This window comes from Mytilus edulis, chromosome 1 (genome assembly GCF_963676685.1).
Source record: "Mytilus edulis chromosome 1, xbMytEdul2.2, whole genome shotgun sequence".
NCBI lineage: Eukaryota > Metazoa > Mollusca > Bivalvia > Mytilida > Mytilidae > Mytilus > Mytilus edulis.
In genome coordinates, this window is record NC_092344.1 from 72,692,914 (window position 1) to 72,719,888 (window position 26,975).

Below are 26,975 nucleotides of genomic sequence, written 5' to 3' on the forward strand. Positions count from 1 at the left end.
AAACAGTTCGACGAGTGCGTCAATGTTACAGTAGTCTGTTTACTGTAAGTTACTAAGCTTGGCCCGATTCATCTGTCATGTATGGAAACTAATTCACCACTTTCTGAGACATTCATTTTGATTTCACCATCAGACATGGAGCTACATTTGTAACTAAAGGAAAACTCTCAAATTAAAGAAATTTGACATGATATACTGAAACTTTCTTATAATCAATTAAACGACTGCTTTTCTTAGATATGTGAATTTTCATGGTCAAACTTTTTCATTGTTAATTGTTAACAGACATTTTGAGATTTTTTATTGTAAAAAAATTGTGTTTTTTAAAGAAATCAACATTCAAAATTAACAACTTCATGAACATGTACAGGAAGCTGAATTATTGCACATCTATGTACTACTTAAAATTGTACTTCGATCTGTTGCGTCCTTAAAATGTTCTGACCGTCCTAAGATTTAATGTACGGAAATGTTTCGGTATATTAAATTCAAATCCGAATTGAATGTTTATGACAGTCAAAAAGAGAAACCAGAATCTCTTGATGACCAAACGTATGTACACGTTGTGGCGATTTAGAGCTTTTCAGAAGGAACGAGATTCCACCCTTGTTGAAAGCCTTGTGGAGACCTCTAGATTTTTTATTCCCTCCGTTTTTCTCATTGATGGAGTGTGGTCTCTCTGTAAATTACCCCATATCTTTTCATTTTCCTATTTACCGAAGGTTCCATGTGAAAATTTCCCTTGGATCATATCTGTTAAACTAAATGTACAAAACAGGCTCAAGAAAAGGCGAAATTTCTTTTTCAAACCCGAACTAGAAATCCATTTTTTTCTAATAGAGCACCTTACATTATCGTCAATGAGTTCAGGCATGTGAAAAATTATATAATCATACACAAGAAAGAAACCCTGAACAGGCTTTCAGCAATAATTTTTCCCTATTTAATATTAAGTAAATATTAACATGTACATGTATTTGATAAAGTACAGATATAACAAAGAAACTGCCCGGTATCCGACGTAAGAGTACACTTTTTACTGCACGCGTAGTCGGGTGCGTTCACTACGAGGACACTGGTACCCAACTACGCGTGAAGTATGAGTACAGAATCGTCCAGTTCAGGACATTTTCGATGTTATCCTAGTATATTATCCGACAGTTAAGAATAGAATCTGGTCAAATTTTGAAGTTGAACATGTGGGAATTTTTGATTTTTGCCACGGACCATTTAATTTTCATGGAGGAAGGGGCCTGGTAGTTTTTAGAAAACAATATTCTGACCCTGATTTTGACTTAAAAAATCTGCTGCCTCAATATTTTGTCAAAAAAAAAAGACAAATACCAGTCCTCCCTTTTGTATATACATATGAGAACACATTTCAAAGTTATTGATTGAATTCAAATCCATCACACATACGGTACACATTGTAGTCCGAAAAATAAAGGACTTCATTCCTATCAAACACCTTTTTAATTGTTTACCAGTATATTTCTTTTAGTTTTGGGAAAATTGTAAAGGAAATAATACTATCAAGACGTCCTTCCATAAATCTTTTTTTTTTCTGTTCTGACTTTGAAGAAATGACTACTTTTCGCCCAATCGAAATGGTGCATGGACATATTTTGTTTCATATTATTAGAATTATTTTCAATATTATCGGTATTAAACTTGATTATCGACACATGAAAGTTTGTCAGCATTGTCAATCTTTTTAACGTTAAAGTACCAATAGTTCGGTCACTACTCAATTAAGTTTGTCGATAACGTAGCTAATTTTGACGGTAAAGAAACATCAATTCGATCACTTCTCTGTTACGGGCTGTATCTATCTTTCCAAATGTTTGAATAAATCTTTTCTTTACTGGTTACTGTCAAAGTGACTTTTGTGATATGTGACCAGACACACATATGTAAAAAAACGACCTGGGAAAACTTACATAATAATTGTTTAAAAATGCTCACTAAGTTATCCTTAAATTATAGAATAGCATATGACTGAACATACTCCCTAGTCAAGTAAGGTTAGCCTACCATGTTTAACTGTTCTAATAAAACAACTATGTTAGATTGATGATCATAAACCATTGTCCAGAAATCAACAACAGTTTTCTCTAGAGGACATTGTGTAACTAAAAGTTTACTCTTCTCCTCGTATCCCTGTAAAGTAAAACATTACAACAGTCAGCAACTAAATGTTATTAAACGGAGAAATTTATTTTTCCATATCAACCTTAAGTTTGGACAATAATAATATAAATGTTTTTGTAAAATGACAGTTATATATATATATGTGTATAAATCTTTTTAATATATTTTAATAGGCACAGAGACTGTTTGTGAAAAACGTAAGAAGAATTCTGCTGGATTAATTCAAGAAATCCAGCAGGTTAAAAATACAAACATGAACACATAAACAATCTTGTGTTTTCCTACACTTTTTGTCAAAAATGTTAAAATACCGTGTTTGACTTTAAATATGCACAGATCTGAAAAACGAAATATTTTAATTCTATCATATACATGTATGGTGCTGATTTTATTGTACTTGACGAATATTCCAGGAATAGCTATCGTCATTTTACTAAGTGATATAGGTGTGAATGTCATGATAAATATTTAAACATACGAAATACATTTAAGTTAGTAAAACTGAAATTTTTTGATTGGAAATAACCCTTCTTTGAATATTTTGTTAGATTCAAATCAACTACAATATCTACATTTGTTGCTGACCTCTTTGTCAGATATGTCTATATGTTTATTTAAATTTTTCAGTTTTATGGATGTGATGTTTGTTTTGGCTGCTAAATCCCAATTATTGATGCAATTACAAATTGAAACTGGTTTCATAGTAAAATTTATCAATATAAGGGAACTATACTCAATTGCTATACACGTAGGAGGTTTATCTAGCAATACAATGTTAAATAAAGGCAACAGTAGAATACCGCTGTTCTAAATTCATTACTCGACTGAGAAAAAACAGACAAATCCGGGTAACAAACCAAATATAAGAGTAGAACAAAGGCACAACAGAAACACTAAAATGCAACACACGCAGAAACGAACTATACTATAACAATGGCCATTTTTCTGACTTGGTACAGGACATTTTAAACAAAATTCGTGGGTTGAGCCTGGTTTTGTGGCTAGCCAAACCTCCAGCTTTTATTTACCCGTATTTTAAGTTTAAAATGTTACAGTTGATTTCCATTCATTCCGTTGGTTGAAATAGTCTTAAATTCTAATTTTGTTAGGTTTTTTTTTAACATACTTCTTTTTAATCTTTAAGTTTTTTTCTGTTGATACTGATTTAATTACAGTTATTTATACTTTTTTTATTTCTATATATCGATATAATTCGTTCTGGAGTCTTACAATTATTCAAAAACAATCCTTTTAGATCACTCAGACACATAACATACGTGTTATAAAAGGAATAAATATTTACATTTATACAAACAATACAATTCAATTGTGGGTATGACGCAAAACATGCATTAACATAGAGTCAATTCCCAAAATGTTTATGAGTTGACAATTTTTTTCATAATATAGTGTTTATCAGCCTGTAATTTTTTTTAAAACCTGCATATCGAGTATTAGATATAACATTTGACAAAACTTACGGGAACAATAACTGCGTTGATGTAATCATTACGTGTTTTACCATATGACATTAAATACGGTCTATACTTGTCATCTGAAAAAAATCAAAGTATTTACTTAATATCTTAATTTCGAAAATTCCGTTAAGCCCAAGTCCCACTAGACCACGATCGCACCACTCTCACCGCGATCTAAAATAAATTCAGATCGTGATGAGGTCGCGGAATGAGCGGCATGAACATGTAAATTTTCGTTGCTTTCACGATGCTACTACGTCCTCATTACGCTTCTACAATATTTTTGATGATCCCGCTACGATTATAGCACGTTTCACCGCGCTTATTCTGCGACTTCACTACACTCATCACGTTCTCACTACGACCATACCACGAGTTATCCGATTGTAACACAATCTTACCACGCTTCTAATGCGATTATAGCACGTTCTTACTACGAATATACTACGTTCATACCGCGATCATATTACGTTCTCCGCAATAACGTTAACATCGTGTTCCATATCAATACAGTTCCATTCCTTGTATTTCTGATTAAAAGATGTCGGACCGACCATTTTATCCTAAATTACAACTCATTGCTGGTCCATAAAGCTCAAATGACGATATTTCAGTGAACGATAGCAGAGATGACACAGATGTGTCAATAGATATAGGAAGATGTGGTATTAGTGCCAATTAGACAACTCTCCATCCAAGTAATAATTTATAAAAGTAAACAATTATAGGTCAAGGTACGGCCTTCAACACGAAGCCTTGGCTCACACCGAACAATAAGCTATAAAGGGCCCCAAAAATTACTAGTGTAAAACCTTTCAAACGAAAAAACCAACGGTCTAATCTATATAAAAAAGAGAAGCATGAGTCAGAGAAAATGGACAATAAGTCCTTATTACATACAGACAAACACAACCTGGAGAGACTTAATATATTTAATGTGAATATGACAATGAGAATGATGGTCGTGGTATGAACGTAGTAAGGTCGTAAGAAGAGCGTAATGAGGACGGCAAGGGTGTGCTAGAATCGTATTATGGTCGTGAACAGCGGTGTATAGTCGTAGTGGAAGTGTATTTGGGTCGCGGTAAGAATGTGATGGTCGTAGTGAGGTCGTAATAACGTCGCTGTGAGATCGCAGCGCAGTATATCTGAATAGAATCATGCTTTCGCTTCGCTCTTGATGCGATGGTACAGCGACCTTTTCGGTCTTACTATGATCTTAGTGCGCTCTCACTACGCTTCTACTACGACCTGATTTCGCCACGACCGCACCACGATTGTTTTGAACATGTTCAAAGTTGGCCACGCGTATCACGATCTTGAAGACCTCACTACGACCATAGTACGACCTTACTGCGATCTACACGAACGTACTACGCTCATCAAATTTTATTTTTTTCACAGATTGTAGTGCGATCTTTGCCTAGTGGGACTGCGGTATTAGACTTAATTTTTTTTTCTGTTTTCGTTCTGTTTTTATTCTTTGTTTTTCTTAATTATAGGTAAAACATAAACTAGATATAAGTTTTGTGGTTCAATTCAAAATCTGAGCATGATGTGTAAAAAGCTAAAAACGTTCATTGATATACTTTCAAATCTCTATCTATAAGGAACCGCTAATTCTAATTTATATAAAGTGTAAGTTTAGCACAATTGAGTAGCAAATGAAAAACATAATATAACAAAAACAAATCTGTTCAAACCGTATCGAGGAGACGTCTTGATCCTACATTAATGTAAATTTAATTTTTGCATATCGAATGCCTTATTATGATATGAACAGCAACAATAAAGATGATTAAATGTCTATTTTGTATTTTCAATTATGCAAAGTTATTTTTTCTCATGAAATGGTACACCATATCCTTCGTTTCGACACTTATTTATCAATTCAGTATGCATGGAAACAAAAAATCTAATTCAGTGTTAAATAAAACGTCCATATACCTACCAAATGTATTAGGGTGTTGTTACCAAATATTAACAAATATGCTGCAACATTATTTTTTTATGTGAACGCGTCGGTCTCAAGTCAGGAGCCTGTAATTCCGTGGTTTTCGTTTGTTTATTTGTTACATATTTTGTTTTCGTTATTTTTTTTTATATAAAACAAGGCCGTAAGTTTTCTCGTTTGAATTGTTTTACATTATCATTTCGGGACCTTTTATAGCTGACTATGCAGTATGAGCTTTGTTCATTGTTGGAGGCCGTTCGGTGACCTATAGTTGTTAATTTCTGTGTCATTCTGGTCTCTTGTGGAGAGTTGTCTTATTGGCAATCATACCACATCTTTTTTTTTTTATATGAACAAATATTTTGTTGACACACGTTATTCACTCTACAAAAGGGTGAACATTTTCAAATTCGGAAGCACTAGCGGCAGTTTTTATATTTGTAGCCGAATGCTTTATTTATAACGATTTACATAATTTTAAGACATATAGATAAAGAGTCCTGATACTTTATACAACATGTTATACACATTATCATTATTTCGCGCCTACTATAATTATTTAAATCCAAAACATCACGACTACTTACGTGGAAATATTTTCTTCGCTGAATTTTTATGAATATTTTCGAGTGATGTTGCAGCAGTATAGGCTGATCGAGGATACAAAGGACGCAGGGCTTCCAATCTCTAAAATTAACATACAAGTAAATGACAAATAAATTTGAAAGAAGGTCTCTTTGGTCGAAAGTAAGGACACATAACAGTACATATATGCAATGGTCATGCATTATTACACCATAAGCTTAAGATGACTCACAACTGTTTGATTGGAATTTAAAAAAAGACATGACTTACTATAGAAAAACATTACCAACACTAGTTATTTGACACTAGATGTGCCTTTAAGCAAATTAATACATCTTCATTCTTAATTCATAAGGAGAGTTGACTGTTTGTAAAAATAATTCATAGATACTGATCCTTTCATCGCGTCTTTACCTGCGGAAGCAAATGTTTAATCAATTCAATATACTTAAGCTTATTAACTCAAAACAAAAAGCGTACCTGAAACTCTACTTTATACATATTCTGATTACGTGGTACAGTTTTATGTTCTTGATCCGAGATGTATTTACAGAAATCAGTCTTCGGAATTGATGTTTCTGGTACAGTAAAAAGTTCTAGTAAGGCTTCAAAGACCGCTTCGTATTGTTCCTGCAATTTAAATTGAACAGATTCAAACATTACCACTTCCAAAGTATCATGCGTAATAAAAATTACTATTCAAACGGGCTATTTTTCAAACTTTAGTACAAGTATCGCTTTTTCTACGTCAATTATACTTACATATGTTTGGACCATATTCATTCTGTCCTTTCTCATCATCTCGATACATTCCATAACATTTACGTAACCGAAGTTCTTGCCATTTTCATATAAAGCATCAATAGCTATAAATGTTCCAGTTCTTCCAACGCCAGCGCTATAGAATTGATAATTTAAAATAATTATTCACAACAATGTTCCTGATAACTGAAGAAATCATAAATATTTTATTTTAATAAGAAAAAAAACGTTGTTCTTTTCAATTTTTCGTAAGATTAATTGAAAATGTTTTGTGATAGTAATGTTTTGAAAGCAGTTTTTGGTGATGTTCATGTTGCTTACTCATTGGTTTTCTATTTTGTGTCTTGGGTACTATTATTTGTCTGTTTGTCTTTTTTGGTAAGCTATGACATTGTCAGTTTATTTTTGATCTATGAGTTTCAAATGTCCCTCTGTTATCTTTAGCCCGTGTTTCAAAATTACTTTGACTGTACCAAGTCAGAAATAGGAAAGTTGTTATCCATTTGTTTCATGATTTTGAGCTCCATTTGATTAGGGACTTTCCGATTTGAATTTTCCTTGGCGATCAGTAGTTTTGTGATTTTACTTTTTGTTCTATATTGATGTATAATACAATTTCTTCATTAAGAGACAGTGATTTAGATTAAGTAGTGTAACTGATTTAATATACCTTTTCTATGATATATAATGTAGCAAATTTGAATTTTGTAATTACGATATGTTCTTATTATACACATACCTACAATGTACAACCATTGGACCATTTTGGTAACTTTTTTCAATCTTAACTTTCCTGTAAAAACTGACTAATTTTATGCTGTCAGGAACACCATGATCAGGCCATTGTGTGAAATGAAAATGGTGAATTTTTCTTTCATTTTCAATCTAAAATAGAAAACATAGATATCATCGGAGCTGCAATACAAAACTGTTACTTAGATATTAACTTTAGCATCAATTTTAACAGCTTCCGTGTTTCTTATATAACAGGCAAAAGTGTCAAAAAGTAAAGAGAAGGAAAGCAAAGCATTACAAAAATTAAAAAGAAAGCAAACTGAGTAAGAAACACTGGACTTTAAGGAGGATTATAGGCAATTTATAAAATCCCTTTATTAATAAAGATCGTTAAAATAAAATTGCAGATTAAAGCCTATATAAAATATAATAAAATCTCCTCGGTTTATCACCAAAATAATCAATCTTAGTACATACAACTTTTGCTTTGTTACTCTTCTTTGTAAGCTTCTTGTAATTATTCACTTATCAATCCGTTTCAGACTTTGCATAGATATTTTTTAAACCCGAAATATGATAATAGGTTACTTAAATGCATTTAGATATTGTCGTTATATATCCGACGCAGCTCATATGTAACCATACACAAATCAAAGGGGTAAATTAATAAACATTTTGATGCTTATTCGTCATAATATTGGTGGTATGTAATTGAAATTTTTTATCCAGCCATATTCGTGGATTATGAAATTACCGTGTCGTTTTTGTTCAACACTGTTAACAACCTGTACACATAAACCGTATGTTTTCTTTCTTCCTTCATGGTTACAATATAGTTTTTTACTGCCAATGGTTTTGTGACTGAATTAGGCCAGTACTGAGCACATTTCATCTGGAAAACGAATGAAATCGAAATAAATAAAAATAAAATCTCAGAGCACTGTTAAAGAAGAGTTTGATTATCTCTTTACTAAGTGGTAAGTTGAAATCATCACTTCGAGAAATTTACGGACGCCACCACGAAACTGGATTATCAGATTCACTGATGATGACAGTTATGTTCCTATTGTAGGAATCGCAACCCGTCCTCTTTCCCCCGAATATGACCTACCATACAAGACTTATCACCAAGTTCGTACTTACATGAATAACAACACAAGTGCCATATGTGGAGAAAGAATTGCGTACCATCCCTGAGCACCTGATAGCATACCAGATTTTTGATGGGGTTCTTGTTGATCAGTCCATAGATTTCTGTGATGTGGTTTGTATAATGTTTGTCTTTTTTTTTGAAAAAGTGTTGTCAGTTCATTTTCGACTTATAAGTTTGAATGTCCCTTTAGTATATTTAGCCTATCTTTTACTATCTGATAATATAGGTGTTGCTTTCATAATGATATGAGTTGAACATGATTAAATATTTTAGTTATCAAATAGTACCTGACTGTTTATGACGTTTTTACATTAAATTCATTTGATATTGGTTGTTTACTTATTGATCGTTTAGTCTTAGATGCACGATTTTGCTTGTAATCTATTAATGGCTTTGAACGAGATGTCAGTAACTTCGAGTACTCTTAGATATATACTCAGTGTCTTTTTGCTGCCTAGACGTCAACGTTCACTTTGTGTTTTTCTTAGATGTATGTCTATTTGTATCCCTCTGATTTTCATAGTTTATTTTATAATGTACTGTTATACCACTGTCCGAAGTTAAGGGGAGAGTTGGCGCCTTCAAACAAGTATAACCCAGCCACAATGTGTATGTGCCTGTCCAAAGTCAGTAACCTGTAATACATTGGTTTTTGTTTGTCGCTGTTATACATATTTGTTTTTCGTTCATTTTTGATGTTCGTAAATTAGTCTATTAGTTTTTTGCGTTTGAATTGTTTTACATTTGTCTTTTCGGGCATTTGCAGCTAACTATGCGGTATGGGTTTGGCTCATTGAGTAAGGCAGTACGGGCACCTATATTTGTTAGTCCGGTATCATGTGGTCTCTTGTGGAGAGTTGTCTCATTTGCAATCACACCACATCTTCCTTTGATATTGTTTATGTTTCAGTATCCTGTAAGAATGTTTTTATACAATATTTCAATGAATAATTACATACAAATGAAATTCTATATCTCTGCACCTATCGATATACTAGATGATTATACAAATGTAACAAGAAGATAATGTGTTACCTTACGATTTTCTTTTAGCTGTGTTACCATTACTATTTTCCCAACATTCTCTTGCCAGATCATATGCCAGAAATCTCTCAATGTCTCGTTTTTCGGACCTTCATGTTAGAAAAATCATAATATTCAGATTTGTAGGTTAGCTTTTTGGATAAATTAGGCCAAAAAATATTTTTTACTAGATGAATTAGTTGTAATCTATCTTTTTTGTCTCCTTGACGCTCATAACTCATCTTCCTATATCTATAACTATCACCCAGCTATAACAAATGAATTTGACTACTAGTATGACTTTTATGTCTTTTTGGTCATACAAATCTGCATGTGATCCTTATCATTGTAAATATAACGGAATTTGATGAGACTGTCATCAAAGTGAGAGGGTTTGCGCTTTAAAACCAGGTTTAATTCACCATTTTCTACATTTGAAAATGCCTGTAGCAAGTCAGGAACATGACAGTTGTTGTTCATTCGTTTTTGATGTGTTTTGTTATTTGATTTTGCTTGCCATGTAATTATAAACTTTCCGATTAAATTCCCTCTTAGTTCAGTATTTTTGTGATTTTACTTTTTATACATCCTCGGCTTTTAAATCTTTACGTACGAACATTTTCTATAAAGGTAAATTTAATTTATAATGATCAATTTATATCTTGATTCAAGTTCGTGGCTGCAAATCTATGGAACGAATGCAGAAATTGCACTTCTTTTCTTGTACAAATACAGATAGTGTCTTGAGTACATGTAATTCATCTTTGCAAAATATCTTATAATCAAAGACATCAATTTATGAATAGCTCATTGTCATTTTTGGTCTTTATACATCCTTGATTCTCAAACATTTGGGTTGATGAAGGTCAATCCAGTAAAGCGTTTCGGATGCAAGAAATTTATAATGTTTTGTTTTCAGTTCATTTCATATTTATTGAATACACCTTTCAGACTAGATGACTTTCGATTATTGATTTCATACCAAAACAAACATCAAATATAGGAAATACTATACCAACCTTGTGCTGCTATGTATGCTTTTTCTTTTTCATAGTTCTGGAATTGTTAAGAAGATAGCTTGAATATATTAGTTATTTGTCCTAAATACGATGAAATATGACCAAATTAATAACATGCAATAACCTTTATTTGGTCCCAAGCGATACGATCAGTATTACAGTTTTTCGTTCAAAATCAAAACTCGCATCGAATAAACCTAGCCTAAGTGTACGCTTGATTTCCTGACTGATATTGACTATTATCGACATTTTGTATAATTACCATTTGAACTAACTGCCTAGTATTGTTAACTCTCTTTCTGCAGGAAGGATACACATGTCTATGTTTTTATTCAAGCAATTCATCATTGCTGTATTTCTTTCAATTAAAAGACTGAAGATTAAACAGTGTTTTTTTTCAAGGGGTCCAAGTGTAACGGTCATTATGGCGAGACTTCATATGTTATAATACTGTCATTGTTGGACATGTACGTCTAAGACGTCGAGCTGTCCTTTTTTCTGGAACTCGGACTAGTATGATTCTTTTTCTATTTACAATGTGTTTTCCGTTGTTCCATTTGATTGATTCAAATGCTCTCAGTCAGACATGTGTTCATATGTATCAAAGTCAAACAGGAGTATTTAAATTGATGTCTCAATTATCAACAGTGAAAATCTTTCTCCATGTTTCCGAACACTTGAACCTATCTGCTGTGGAGTCAGTAGACTGTAGGTTACCTCTTTCCCTCATTCACAGAAGTTGTTGTTCTGCCCTTTTATATCGGTCAACCTATGTTTACAAAATCTACTTATTGAATTATTTGAAAATCTGTTGTTGTTAGTTTTTTGCATGCAATATTTGGACGGTAGACAATCATCAACTTATCACTCTATTCTGGTTTCATTGTTTTCTGTCCTGTTAAATATATGTTTTTGTATCCACGTTTTGCGTCCTACCTATTTAATTATCAGTTTTTGTGTACTTTTAAAAAAAAACTTGTAAATTTTAAACGTAACAATGAATAAACTTTAATTGTATTAACATGTCAAAACTATTCTTAGGTAGTCGTTAACGTTTAGGATAACAAAAATATAACATTATATTAGTCTTATTACTGGTTAAGTGATATATTCGATATAAAAATAATCGAAAATACCATATTTTACCGTTTTCTAACAAGAGTTAAATATGCATTTTAAATTGTAGAATATTGTCATTGAGACTTAGACTGTTGAATATCTCCAAATTAAAGTTGACACCATACACAGATGATATTGTTAGAGTATAATAGAATGTAGATACATTTGTTAAACTTACATCAATATAACTAGCATTTATATAATCATGCGCCGTGTCCCCCTTCAAAACAACTCTTGCATGATCATCTATAACAAATGCATATGATTATGATGTCAAGATGACAGTTGATACCAACATGGCATTTGTTTAATTTTAAAAATACTTTGTAAGAATACACATCAAACTTTTTAAAAACATTCATATTTTAACCTTGTCTTATCCATTCAAAAATGTACATTTTTACTCACAGTTTACCATTACATATTTTAGTTTGAAAGAAGATACAATTTGGTATAGTTTTGGTTAATTCTCCACACATGAAAAAAAGCATGGTTGTATGTAACTCCGCCCATGTTTAAACTATAAAAGAAATAATCTTCCAAAAAGTGTGAATAATTCTATGTTCTTCACTAAATGATTTCTCAGTATTTACTGAGTTTTCTGTATCATAACAGCTTTATAACATGTATAATGCATAGCATACACACGGTATATTATAAAATAAAACAACAACTAAGTAAACATTAGAAGATTTGCTATGTTACATACATGGCCATAATGACAGAAAACGGTTTTTGACTTTATTTTCTTCTTTTGAACCTTCAACGTGTGGATAAAGAAGTCCTTTTTGTAAAGTCTGAAAAAATAAAACATAAACATGTGTTTTATCAAAATACAGCATTTAACACTCAGCAGTCAGCACTTCTCTATTGACAAGAATTATCAATGATATGGACACATTTATAATTCAACTGTTTGTAAAATTTGATTTTAATTTGAATTACTTTCTTTCCAAGGTTTAAATTACCTTAGTTTTATATGAAAATGCATTTCGGAATATTTGGTCCTAAATGCGATTTCGTATTTTCTTAGGCCTATTTTAACTTTTTGATTTGAGAGTTAATGGCAAGTCTTTTGAATCCTGGTACCAATGTATTATTTCCGAATTTTCTTCGATATTCAATTTAGTAATTGATTAACCATACAGTTTATGGTTTAAAACTCAAGCTTTTACATTGCTCAACATCAGCTAAAAATTAAAAAAAAACAAAAACAAAAACAACGAAAATCATAACATTGTACTTTTAGATTAACAGACAAACGTTTAAAATGAGCATACATGTTACTCACCGCATACTCTTTCTCGAAATCTTCGCCTTTTTGTTTTTCGTGTATAGCCACCTTCAGATCTCCAATCATAGTCTTGTATTTCGATACGCTAAGTACATTACCGTACACGTTCACATCATCGATTTTGGCTATTTGTGACTCAGTTTCTTCGCTCTCTGTCAGGGAAGAAGTATCCTCTTTTGTCTTTGCTATACTATCTATATTAGCGTAGTTATGGTTATTACTGGTTTTCTTGCTTGTGTCTACATAACATTTTAAATGATTAATTCACATTCATCAGGTTATCTTGCATGTTCATGTAAAACAAATCTTTGATACGTCTGAATTATACACATGATAATTTTAAAACCCACACACACTTTTTAAAATCATAAACATCTAGTTTTTACTTTCAAGAATAAACATGATCGCCATATAAACAATAAACGTTGAAATTCTTTTTAAAATATACAGGCCAAATCAACAGACATGAACCACAAACCGGATGCTGTCCCGGTATATATCCTGCACAATGGATGATGCATATTTCACAACCATTGGTTTGATTAACTGAAAAAATGTACATTGCACGCACTGCTTTTATATTTCTAAATTGCAAATAAGTTGTCTTTTTGGGGTTCAAGCTGAAAAAAGTAAGATTTAAAGCTAATTATTATATGTTACTCACCGAAAGAAGTCTCATTTATTGATGATTTTCGGTCTAATTGTCTATCTTTTGACGATATTGACCTGCGTCTGTTATTAAAAAAAAACTATAAGCATTGGTGAAGTTGTAAATGTCAAGGAATACTGGATAAAAATACATGCTTGCCATACATTCAAAGAATTGAACTAATGGAAAAGATAATTAATAAAACTGAACCTGACAATGCACATATTGTCGCAATAAATGGTTGCATTTTTTTTCTAAAAACGTTTTTATATTGATAACATACAATTATTAAAAAAAACACTAGATGCAAGTTAATATGTCTACAGCAGTATTAAACACAAATTTCCCCCGTAAAGTTTTGCACATACACTTCAGAGGATACATCAAATTTAAGGATGTACTAATGTGAAATTGAAAAAAAATCAAGAATTTAAAATTGATACTTTAAGTCGAAAGAACATTAGTTGAGGAACAAACTAAGCTAAAAATATTGATAGGTCATGGAGCTACTTTTCGAGATATTTGATTTTTTAAAATATGGCGGGAAAAGACTGACTCGAAATTTTACCTTATATTTGCATTGATATTTTTTGGTTTTTAAATCAAAAATAAAGAAATCAAGAATCAGCTTAAATTTTGACAAATCATCTTTTTTGAGCTTTTAAGTCTTTAAATTATATGAAAAGATACAAGGGTGTTATGGGGCAAAAGATTTTACTTTGTATCGTACGGGAAAAAACAAAGAATTCCAAATATCTGACACAAATTCCAAAACCTCACCGCAGTACATCCTTAAGGTAGAAAGCTGAATTTGAATTTAAATTTCAAAAATATAGGCTAGGCGAAAACGTTTTGTTCTTAAATTAACAAGAATTGTACATATATATATAAATATATGGTGCAAGCGTCTTAACTGATGTTCGGTTTGCCTTTTTTATTGTATAAATTTCAAGATTTAGTAAAAGTTTAATATAAGAAGACTTAAAGATGATTCATTTAACATCAGAAATTGACTAACGAAGGATATCTGTTATCCGAAATATTTATAAATAAATACATTTATAGTTCCTTTTTATATCATTGGTGTTGTTATGTACACTTTTTAGGCGTTTATATAATTATTTTATTGTGTACATGTATCGTTACTTGTAACGATCCGGCTCCCACGTGGAAAAACTCGTTGACTATTATTCAGACGTTTGATATATATATATATATACAAGTACACACCCGTGATATCGCGGGTCCGTGACTGAATTAAAGTATATAACTATGCCTAAGCCTTATTTTAGTAATTAGTATTGTCATCTGATAAAGCCATGTCGATTATAAGATACAAAGTTTTCTCTGCTTTCAAATCTTTCTGTTTGAACCCGTCGACCTCGAACTTATCAATTATTGGTAATATTAATTATTTGGAAAACAAAAAGTCCTGGCTATCCAGGAATGGAGTATGTTTTAATCAACAGCATTGTCCTATATTAGTTATCGTAGAAAGTCTTGCTGATTGCTGAATAAAACTACAATAGGGAACAATTTGACAATGATTGAATTTAGTAGTGTCAGCCCTTTGATTATGACCCGTGTATATAGCAAAATCCTAAATACACCGTTTGGTGGTGCGCCTATCAAATGCAGAACGTACAGATAAGGTAATAGCAAACAGGTGAATATACTATTGGTATCGGTATCGGATTCGACCCGGAACTTGTTAATTATTGGCAATATTAATTATGTGGAAAACAAATGGGTCTGGAGTGTTGTAATTTTTAATCTACACCATTGTCCTATATTAGTTATATATAGAGTTGAATTCTTTGATTTGTCGTTTTTACCCGATGACGGCTGACAAATTGGACCTCGTAATTTTAGTATTATATATATATATATATATATATATATATATGTATATATATATCATTGAATCCTAGTTTGATGATGGAATTATTGTCTTATAACAATACCAGTTCCAATTTAATGGCATCTGCTGACATTCTGGAAATTAATCTTTTTGGCAAATCTTATACGTACTTTGTCTGTAAGAATGGTACGTTTGAAAAGAAAGAAAACAAGATGAACACATTCCATATAAATTGTCTTTATCGAAACATATGAGTGATTAAACGATACTAACAGAAACTGCACCCGATTCATATGACGCCAATCATATATTACAATAGATGACCGAGAAAACACATAACGTCATACGAAACATACAGAGCTGATATATCTAACATACCCAGAAGGGGACATAAAAACTTGACTGAAAACATTTCGTAAAAGATGCAAAACGTACCAAAGGGATAATCAAAATCTATGTCTGGAAGAGAACATACAACACCATGACAGCAAATCAATAAAATCAAAAAAATGGGACAGTTACTATTTCTTGCTGGCTCAATCACTAATATGTGGTTATGACCGTACATATGAGGTCTATAATGCAAATAAAGAGCGATACCATTTGATGTGATTCAAAACAAATAGTCCAAATATCAAGAAATTAAACATATGAAATTTATGATGCGTTGTCTTAATTTGTTATAAAGAAAACAAAGGATGGCTATTTCATAAGGTTTTTTTATCTTTTGCATCGACTTCAAGACAACACTTTGAACAATAAAAGTAATAAATAATTGATGTTGGTAATGAATGCTTTTCAACGGAAACGTATGATATCTTCCAAGATACAACTAACCTGTAGATGACGAATATCACAACTATAAGCAGAATAAGTATAACTGCAGTGGCACCTCCTCCAATTGTGGCAGCGTAAGGAGGATCTTCCTTCTGTAATTCAGATATCGCTTAAAAATAAATAAATCGTCAGTCAATATAACATTTTGAAGAAAGAAAGAAGCCAAAAATGAAAATCAGAATTAAGCAGTATTTATATTTAGTGTTTTTATAAATTTAGAAACACGTCAGAGGGAATTCCCCAGTTGTGATAAAAATGCGAGAGTTCTATGAATTCCGATAAATCTATTTTTGTCATATAAGAACTGAAGTGGAGTTTTACTTATATGTCACCGTTAATAAACTGATATTTGATATTGTACTTCCATAAAAAAAAAATAGAGAACCATTTAGGTTTAATATACGTTCTTACTACAGGGTTTGTATATATAATTATGCGCATGCGTATAGTTTTCTTGACTTCAAGGGGTACTAGGTTAAATGGTTGCTCTGGATTCCCCACTCAATTGATTGATTTATAACTCATGGGATCCTTTCTATGTATGTCTGCTATTGAGGGTTATTGTTGTTGCATAATTCTAAATCATATGCATCATTTAAATTAAATAAATGTAGTCCACATCGTAATGGTTTACTTTCAACACCCATTCAGGCGAAATTGAGTCTTCCATATTATCGTTTCGAGTTATCTCCCTTCCGGTAGTCACTTCCGTGAATTCTGAATCAAAACAACACGTTGAGAAAAATTAACTCGTTTTGTCGATAAACGTCGTATTATATTAAAAACGATCACAATTTAAACCGAGGAATTTGTACGAAAAGGAGTCATGATCACTGACCCAAAGGAAATTGAATATTTAAAGAGTTAGGAATGGGATTCCTCCTAGAATTATCGTAGGAAAATAGGTGATAAGATACGAAATGAAATACTTCTCTCACTCTGAGTCTCAGTGACTGCTGTGGAAAGTAAACTTGGAATTAATAGTACAAAAATAAAACACAATAGGCCTAAGTACATTGTTCATACACTTTTAACCGGGATTGGCTATTTTGTAACTATTCAGATTACGTAAATTACATTTTACATTTTACATTTGCAGTTGAATTAGTTTTGAAAATAATAATTTCCAGCTACATGTATACATGTGTCAATGAAAACAATGGCAATGGTATCCCTCAGAGCAATCTGCTCTTTGATTTATTGAGTTGTTAAAACCTTTGCCCTAGTTGCCAGTAGATGTGACTACTATTAGGTCTACATGTTTCTTTAATGTTTTGACAACAAAAAATGGAGCATCACATCTTTTTTGCAATGATTCAGGATGAATACGGTTTAATCATTGAACATGTAAAACGTGAGGTAAATCTTTAATACTCTGGTAAGATTAGAATATAAATCGAATTTATGCAAGTCAAAAATCAATGAAACGGGTCACAGCAAAACAAATTATAATTTTCTACCTTCTTCGCATGATTCGCCCTGCCATCCCTTTTGACATCCACCAGATTGACATGTTCCTGTAAACCGACTGCATGGCTCAGTCAAACAATAACACTTCCTTGTGCAGTTATTACCAAAATACCAATCGTCACAGGCTACAAAGTAGCAAATATAAAGTATCTTAATAAAACGAGAGCTATTCTAGCTTTAACAAAATCCAGCCATGTGTATATTTTGTTTAGCAGTCGTTTTCTGTATTTTCAAATGTTCGTGTTAGTGAAAGTGTAAAATTTTGCATGTATATTGTACAGAACAAATTATGTTTTATGGGGCAAAATGTGTACATGCATTGGACAGAGTGAATGGTGAACAATTCCAAAAATCTCACATAATTTTTCATGTTGCATATTGAATGCAGTTTTATAGAATGTACAAATGTAATGTCAACCAATAGATAGATATCAAGTAAGCAGTTTATTCAATGAGATTAAAGTAAAGTCTGTATTTGATTCCCGGCCCTAAAATTTCCTTAGGAAATAATCTCGAGCTGTAATGACGTTGGCAAAGTTTACCAACTTGACCAGTTTGATGGCTCACTTGCAGACGTAGCATACAAAGAACTTTAGTTTGATATTTGATATAAAGGAAGAAAAAGTGCACAGGATTTTTTTTTTTTTAATATTTAGCGTTTGCTTAAATTCATTATTACAGTTTTTCTTTACGAATTTCTATTGCTTTAAAATCTGGCAAAATCTTCAACGTATCGTCTATTAACAATTCTATCATAATCTAGTTTTATTTTTAAGCTATGGTTATGAGGATTTGTTAATGAAGAAATGTGACTCACATTTACAGATATTGTAAACTTCAATTAAGCATTGAATGGAAAATCCGAAATCGTAAAATTGAGAATGGAAATGGGGAATTTGTCAAAGAGACAACAACCTGAACATAGAGCAGACAACAGCTGAAGGCCACCAATGGGTCTTCAATGCAGCGAGAAACACCCGTACCCGGAGGAGTTCTTCAGCTGGCCCCTAAACAAATATGTTACTTGTTCAGTGACAATGGACGTCATACTAAACTCCGAATTATACACAAGAACCTAAATTAAGACAAGACTAAAAAAAACCAGAGACTCTTTACTTGGGACAGACACAAAAATGCGGCGGGGTTAAACATGTTTTTTTTTAAAGATCTCAACCCTCCCCTTTACCTTTAACCAATGTAGAAAAAACAAACAAACAGCAACACGCATAGTAAAACTCAGTTGAAGAGAAATCCGAGTCCGATGTCAGAAAAGGTAACAAATGAAACTAAACAAAATAACATTAATACATAAATTAACAAAGAACCACTGGCAGTTATTGACATGCCAGCTCAAGACCTCAATTAACCTGATTGAAAGATTATGTCTTCATCATATTAATATCAAGCACAATCCTTGCCGCTAGGGGTTTAGTATTATACCATCATAACATATATGCGAAGAACATAACCCGTGTCATGACAACAACTGGTTTTAGAATAAATATGTTTAATTCCGGTTCAAAGACCCTATAAGTGAATCAATATCAAAGCCAAAATATTCAATCTTTAATGACCTGACAACAGTATCGTAGCTATATCCCCTCTGTATAAGTTTGTTTAAAGGTATTCATAAAGGACAGTCCCAGGTTTATAAGGGAATGGACACATAGCAGTTTTTTTCTATTCAGAAAATAACAATTAAAACCGTTAGAAAAACAAAACAAATCAGAACATTTATTTTGATTTTTCTTGACCCTTTCGAAAAATAATAAAAGAGTTACTGTATGAGAATAGAAAAGTGATATACAAAAGGTGGATGTACTGGCATACAGGGAGACATAACAGAAAAATGTATATAGAAAACTAATAAAATATATAAAGCTTACAATTTATATTTCTAGACGCGCAAGGTATCTACAACAAACAGTGGCGCTATAATAAAACAGATGATAAGGTCAAATCAAATACATGTACGAAGTAGAATTGCATTAAAACCAAAAATTCTACAAAATTATATACTGTACATGTACGTACGTTTGTTACAATATTCATCAAACTGATAACCAGGTTTACATCCAGTGGTGTTATAACATAATCCATCAGTGGCTTCACAACTTTTTGATATACATCCATCACATAAAAGATTACAGTTTTGTCCAAAATGACCTTCATTACATCCTGAAATGTTTGTTATATCATACTTATTAGTATTTATTTAATATATTCCAAGTCAAAGTAGACTAAACTCTTTGTTTTCACATTTTAAATTTGAATACTCGTTTGAAATCATTCTTCGTTTTGTCGGAGTAAATATCAATGAATAACACACTCTAATGTCGCTTACTTGAAATGTCATGTTGTCTACAATGTTAACGAGTATAAACCACCTTATTACATTCAAGAAGGGTCTCATTGATATAAATTCATAAGTCAAGACATTGTCACAACACTTTCCTACAAAATTTGCTAGCATGAATGAATGAATACTTTATTCTCTTAAAACAATTGTTACAGAGAACATATATATATATTAACAATATAAAAAATTGTAACTAGTTCTAACCTGGACGACCTTCTCTTGGACTTTCTTAATAAATTTACATAGTTTTTCTAATATAATTACATTGTTGGAAGCAAATAACAGTTCAAACTTATAAATGTTAACATTTTCGTGACAAAAAGGGGGAAGTAGATTTATTCTTTCATTGATGAAGTAGCTACATGGCAAAATATAGTAGTATTCATCATCGATATCCATGGAGTCACATAAAGGGCATACTCTCTCCGAAAAAGTCTTTAGCTTCTTGGCAAAATGTGCCATCTCCCGGTCTCGACTAGTAATCGGTGACTACCACATCTAAATTTACAAAGGATGTACATATGATACGGTGATAACTATGAGATATATTTTTCAAAACAAAAATGAAGCTGAAATACCACGAGCAAGAATCCGTAAAACACAACTTATATTTATCAGACCCGTAGCCAGGAATTTCCAAGGGAGGTTATTTGGACTCACGAACTCGACCCTAACAGTCACTATTCGAACAGAATGTTGACTTTCAAGGGGAAGGGGGTTTCGGACGAACCATCAGAACCCCCTGGCTACGGGTATGATTAAGTATAGATGTATAACCAAACAGGACCAAAAAAATAGCCTTAAAGGTCAACTTTGCCCAAGGGAGTTGAAACCTTACCTTTCATTTATTTCGAAATTTATTAACGGACAATTTAAAAAGTTTTGTTACAAATTATGTCGGTACCGAAGTACTGACTACTTAGCTAATGATACCACCAGAGGTATTCCACATTGCTGTAAAAAACTGTCAAAAGAGTCTGTGTCGCTCACCATGTGCATATTAAACAAAGGACACAGATGGATTCATGACACAATTATGTTTTACCCTATAAAAGATTACAGTTTTGACCAAAATGACCTTCAATATATCCTGAAATGTTTGTTATATCATAATTATTAGTATTTATTCAATATATTCCAAGTCAAAATAGACTAAACTTTTTTTTTCACATTTTAACTTTGAATACTCGTTTGAAAAAATCATTCTTCGTTTTGTCAGAGTAAATATCAATGAATAGCACACTCTAATGTCGCTTACTTGAAATGTCATGTCGTCTACAATGTTATATAACGATAAACGTCGGAGGAGATATTTGGAATTATCTGTTCATACTCGATGTGTGGTACCTTATTGACTTTATTTATGACAGTAAATAACGACAAAAAATGGTTTATACTTTGATATGGAATGAATATAATTCTTTAGCCGAAAACATGAAAACAAATCGCATACCTTCTTCACATAATTCTCCTTGCCATCCCTTTTCACAACCACCTTCTGGACACTTTCCTGTAAACCAGTTGCATGGTCCAGTCAAACAATTACATTTTCTTGAACAGTTAGAACCGAAATACAAATCATCGCAGGCTATTAAATAGAAATTTTATTTAGGTATATCAATTGTACAACCGATATTCAAAATACACATCGCAGCATATGAGTTTATATACATCATATCTCACATGGTTTATATGCTCTTGCAAGTTTACTTTATACGCATCTATTTAACAGCGGTGTTTTCCTGTTCAATCTGTTTATTAAGAAGAACGAATATAAATCGACACTGCTCAAGTTATACATGTACCTACCTAGTAAGGCTAGTTAGGAATACGACATATGATTTCCATTGGTGTGGTGTGTTTAAACTTTTGAACACTGGTAATCTACAGTTGCCTCTTATTTGCTGATATGAAGATGATAACATGTAACATAGAAGACTTATCTTTTACCTTTTCTGTTGGTAACAATATGCACTTTAAAAATTTAATGAACGGCGAAAGCAAATTTACAGATCTAACATTGTTGGGTTGATGTTTAGACGAGTTGTATATACATTATGTACACAGCCATGTATCACCATCATTGATGGCGATCCGATGGATACATCTGTTGTAGAGTTGTCACTGACTCAGACGTACTTATACATATATATATATATATATATATATATACTATATGACAGAATTGTTGTAACCACAACCCCAGCCTTTTTTCCTCAAATATTACCTTCCGATTAAGACTATTATCACCTTGTACGTATTTACATGATCAACACAACGGTTTTAAAATTTGGAGTAAATCGGGATCTGCTAACCATTTAGGGCTTCTGTGATCGTTCCCGGTTTTTGGTGTGGTTCGTTGTGCTGTGGCTTTTTTTCTATGTTGTGTTTTTGGATTAAGTCTTTTTGACGTATCATGTAGTATGAAAAGGTATCATCTAATTCCATCTATATACACACATGTTTAAATGTAATCTGTCAATTTATTGATCCAATGTGTTCTATTATTATGATCGATGATTTTGTAACATGTTTCAAATCAATCTTCTATTAAAAAAAACTAGCTGCAGTACCTCTCGTCTAGTAATCTTTCTATTTTGAATTATTTTGTATTTTAAGTTAATCATATGAGGAACTGTTGAAAGGCACCAACATATGTTCATCAGGAACAATGAATTAAGTGGGGAAATCAGATATCTTAATTTAAACAACAATATATTTATCATATTTAGTAATATTTAGTTACGCGTTATGAAATCGTATTAAAATTGCATACCTTATTTGTGGAAATAGTTATGTTTACAAACAAAGTTATTCGACATAAAAAGAGTCGATATATTGACATTAAGGATAGTTGGACAGAAAAAAATATATTCCCATTATGTACGTACTTTTATTGCAGTATTCCTCGAAGTAATAACCAGGTTCACATCCAGTGGTGTTCAAACATAGTCCATCAGTGACTTCACATCTATTTGATATACACCCGTCACATGAACGATTACAGTTTCGTCCAAAATACATCTCGTTACATCCTAAAATGTTTGTTATATTAGACTAAATTAGTTTGTATTTAAAAATATCGGAAGTGAAAGTAGACCAACTCTCTGTTATCACCTTATGTTCAAAATCATTCTTTGTTTGTTCGAAGTAAATTTTAACAAATTACTCATACATCACTATCAATGATTTAGATCATTTTATACCCGTTTTTTCTTAAATAATGGCATAAACTTGTCTTGCTGAGTTGAAATTCCATGTCGGTTCAATTTTGAATTACGATTAAAGTCGGATGATATCTAGAATCAGCAGCGCACACTTAATATGTGGTATATATGTCATTATTCGTGACATCAAATTCGATTATAAATCGAATAGTATGTCAGGTCAACGAGAAACAATGGTGAATGAGTGCGATTTAAAATAAATATAATTGTTATGTCGAAAACATGAAAAACAATGTTCTACCTTTTTCACATGATTCTCCATGCCACCCCTTTTTACAGCCCCCATCTGGACACTTTCCAGTAAACAAGTTGCATGGCCCAGTCAAACAATTACATTTTCCTGTACAGTTTGTACCAAAATACCAATCATCGCAGGCTATAAAATAGAATTTTTTTAAAGTATGATTTAACGTTCAATGATGCAAAATAACCACCGCGACATATTATTGCGTTGATATATCTCTAATGGTTTATTCTGCTCTTGCATGCTAACTTTATTTCATTGTTACCTTTTTCTTGCTGATATGAAGAAGATAGAATTCTGGGAACAATCTGCACTTTGGCAATTTAATGAACACTTTCACGAGTTGTTTGACCTTTGTGAAAAAGCTGTTTCACAGATGACGACGTATGTGTCCCAATTGTTGTAACTATAATCCCATTCACATTTCCTCAAATTTGACCCTCCGATTACGACGTATCATCTGGTACGTTCTTACATGAGCAACACAACGGTTTTCACAAGTGGGGCTCCAGTGATCAATCCAGGTTAATTGATTGGTTCGTGTCGCTCGATCTATTGTTTGTGTTTTCTATGTTGAGTTTTTCAATTAGTTTTCTTTAAACGTATCAGCAAGTATATAAAATTATCATCTTATTCCATCTATATACACATATTTATAAAAGTAATATGTCAATTAATTTGTCCAATGCTTTTCTGTTATTATGAAGGATGTGTTTTGTAAAATTTTTCCGACCAATCTTAGAAAGTAGCTGCAGTGTCTCTCGTTTAGTAATCTTTTGAACTATTTTATATACAAATTGGTTGAAATCGTATTTACATTACATACCTAATTTATGAAAATAACAGAAAAGCATGTTGATTATTCCAAAAAGAAAAACTAACGATGATTGAAAAAAACACATAAACAAACGTTTTAGAATTTATTATCCTTTTCCTATGCAACTTTGGAAAGTAAAATGTCTTACAAACAAAACCATTCAACATAATAAGAGTCGATATTTACAATAAAAAAAGTTGCAGAGAAAACAAAATATAATCCCGTTGTGTACGTACTTTTGTTGCAGTATTCCTCGAAGTAATAACCAGGTTCACAACCAGTGTCGTTATAACATAATCCATCAGTGGCTTGACATGTATTTGATATACATCCATCACATGAACGATTACAGTTTCGTCCAAAATGACCTTCTATACATTCTAAAATGTTTGTTATACAAGATTTCAATATCATTTGTTATGTTCTTTGAAAAAAAGACCAAATGGCTTTCTACGACATACAACTTGAAAACGCAATCGCGACTTTCTTTTTTCAATAAATAATCTGAACAGATCGAAACTTTGAATAATTTTGATTTTTTCATATGGCGTCCACACGTTAACTTGTTGATGAGACTGTCATTAAAGTGAGAGGGTTAGCGCTATAGAACCAGGTTTAATCCACCATTTTCTACATTTGAAAATGCCTGTACCAAGTCAGGAATATGACAGTTCTTGTCCATTTGTTTTTTGATGCGTTTTGTTATTTGATTTTGCCATGTGATTATGGACTTTCCGAATTGATATTCCTCTAAGTTCAGTATTTTTGTGATTTTACTTTTTGTTAGGTAGGAATGTACAGAAAATAATACATATCGTCTACAATATTAACTTCAAGTCAGAAGAGATATTTAGTTTTCTGAATGTACTAGTAGTTCATGCAAAATATATGGAATCTTATTCATGACAGTAAATTCGACCATAAATTCAAAAGTACGTTAGTTGAATATCAAGAATTTATTTATTATACAATGTTGACTGCTGTACCACCTATATTGAACCTTTAACCCATTATGTCTGTTTGTTTTGTTAATGCGACTATCATATACTAGCAAGATGTTAAGCTAGTTAGAAAACAAGGTTTAATCCACTATTTTCTACGTACGAAAATACCTGTACAAACTCAGGAATATGACAGCTTATGCTTACTGCGACAAAAATTAAGCTACCTACGTTGATTACACGATTCACCATGCCACCCATCTTTACAACCTCCAATTGGACATTTTCCGTCTACTTTGTTGCATGGTTCGGCTAGACAGTTACATTCCATTGAGCAATTGTTACCAAAATACCAATTGTCACATTCTGATAGACGAAAAATACAGTAGTCAAATATAAATGATAATTATGTATAGCATAATATGATGTGTTTGGTCTAGAACTCCCCCCCCCCACGCTAGGCTGTAGAACAGATCATCTGACGGGTAAATCAATGTATGATGTACTAGCATTTGATAACATAGTCGACATTGGTTTGCTTATACATATAGTTTTTTTTTCAGCAACGAAGGAATTTTAACTTACCGAAACCGCAACATCTCTTACATTCATAACAATGCCAAAAACTACGTTCTACTTTTGACGTAAACAGTATTAGTCCTTCCATGTCATGTTGTTCTTTCAGTGTTATATTTAACATTGCCATAAAGGGTGAGGTTTGGCTAGCCACGAAACCAGGTTCGACTCACAATTTTTTCTTAAAATGACCTGTACCAAGTCAGAAAAATAGCAGTTGTAATCTAATAGTTTGTTTCTGTGTGTGTTACCATGTCTTTGTTTTTTTGTTGCATTTTTGTGTTTCTGTTGTTTTGTTGTTTACCTCTAATCTGTGATGTTGTAGTTTGTAACCCGGATTTGTTTTCTCTCAATCGATTTATGACTTTCAAATATGCTGTGGCATTTGTTTAGACAAGCTGCCTGATCAAACTAAGAAGGGAAACGTTGTTATTTCGAGTTGACTTTGCATAATAGGTATAAATTGTTGAAAGGGAAGAGTTGTCTCCCATACCTATGATCTTAAATGAAATGCAGGATCATTGAATAGAACACGTTATGATTAATAAGGGGGGCAAATGAGTTGTAGAATAAAAAAAATCTGAAAACAATTTCGCTGTCAATAAGGCTGAATTATGAACAAAATTGCAAACGACTATAATTATTACATCTGTTTAAAATGCTTTGACCAACCTTCTTTAACTTGGAATAATGATAGTAACAGTATTTTTATAGTATTACT

General features: G+C 32.1%; 1 protein-coding gene across 2 annotated transcripts in view; it reads right to left on the minus strand.

The window, feature by feature from the left end:
• The window catches only part of LOC139489586 (receptor-type tyrosine-protein phosphatase T-like), a 50,522-nt gene that overhangs the window by 5,816 nt on the left and 17,731 nt on the right, over positions 1-26,975 (minus strand). Inside the window, exons 8-28 of one of the 2 annotated variants that reach the window (XM_071276176.1) lie at positions 25,910-26,044; positions 24,974-25,117; positions 23,918-24,052; positions 23,341-23,484; positions 21,903-22,037; positions 20,125-20,268; positions 18,081-18,215; positions 16,621-16,729; positions 13,938-14,005; positions 13,271-13,425; positions 12,689-12,776; positions 12,158-12,225; positions 10,861-10,897; positions 9,854-9,951; positions 8,420-8,557; positions 7,670-7,815; positions 6,931-7,066; positions 6,649-6,798; positions 6,171-6,270; positions 3,633-3,706; positions 2,035-2,160 (exon numbers count right to left, since the gene is read on the minus strand). In XM_071276176.1, coding sequence (XP_071132277.1) covers positions 2,035-2,160; positions 3,633-3,706; positions 6,171-6,270; positions 6,649-6,798; positions 6,931-7,066; positions 7,670-7,815; positions 8,420-8,557; positions 9,854-9,951; positions 10,861-10,897; positions 12,158-12,225; positions 12,689-12,776; positions 13,271-13,425; positions 13,938-14,005; positions 16,621-16,729; positions 18,081-18,215; positions 20,125-20,268; positions 21,903-22,037; positions 23,341-23,484; positions 23,918-24,052; positions 24,974-25,117; positions 25,910-26,044 — 2,465 coding nt within the window. Of the gene's footprint in view, positions 1-2,034; positions 2,161-3,632; positions 3,707-6,170; positions 6,271-6,648; positions 6,799-6,930; positions 7,067-7,669; positions 7,816-8,419; positions 8,558-9,853; positions 9,952-10,860; positions 10,898-12,157; positions 12,226-12,688; positions 12,777-13,270; positions 13,513-13,937; positions 14,006-16,620; positions 16,730-18,080; positions 18,216-20,124; positions 20,269-21,902; positions 22,038-23,340; positions 23,485-23,917; positions 24,053-24,973; positions 25,118-25,909; positions 26,045-26,975 lie in introns of both variants that reach the window. The other variant, XM_071276166.1, reaches the window with a different exon arrangement.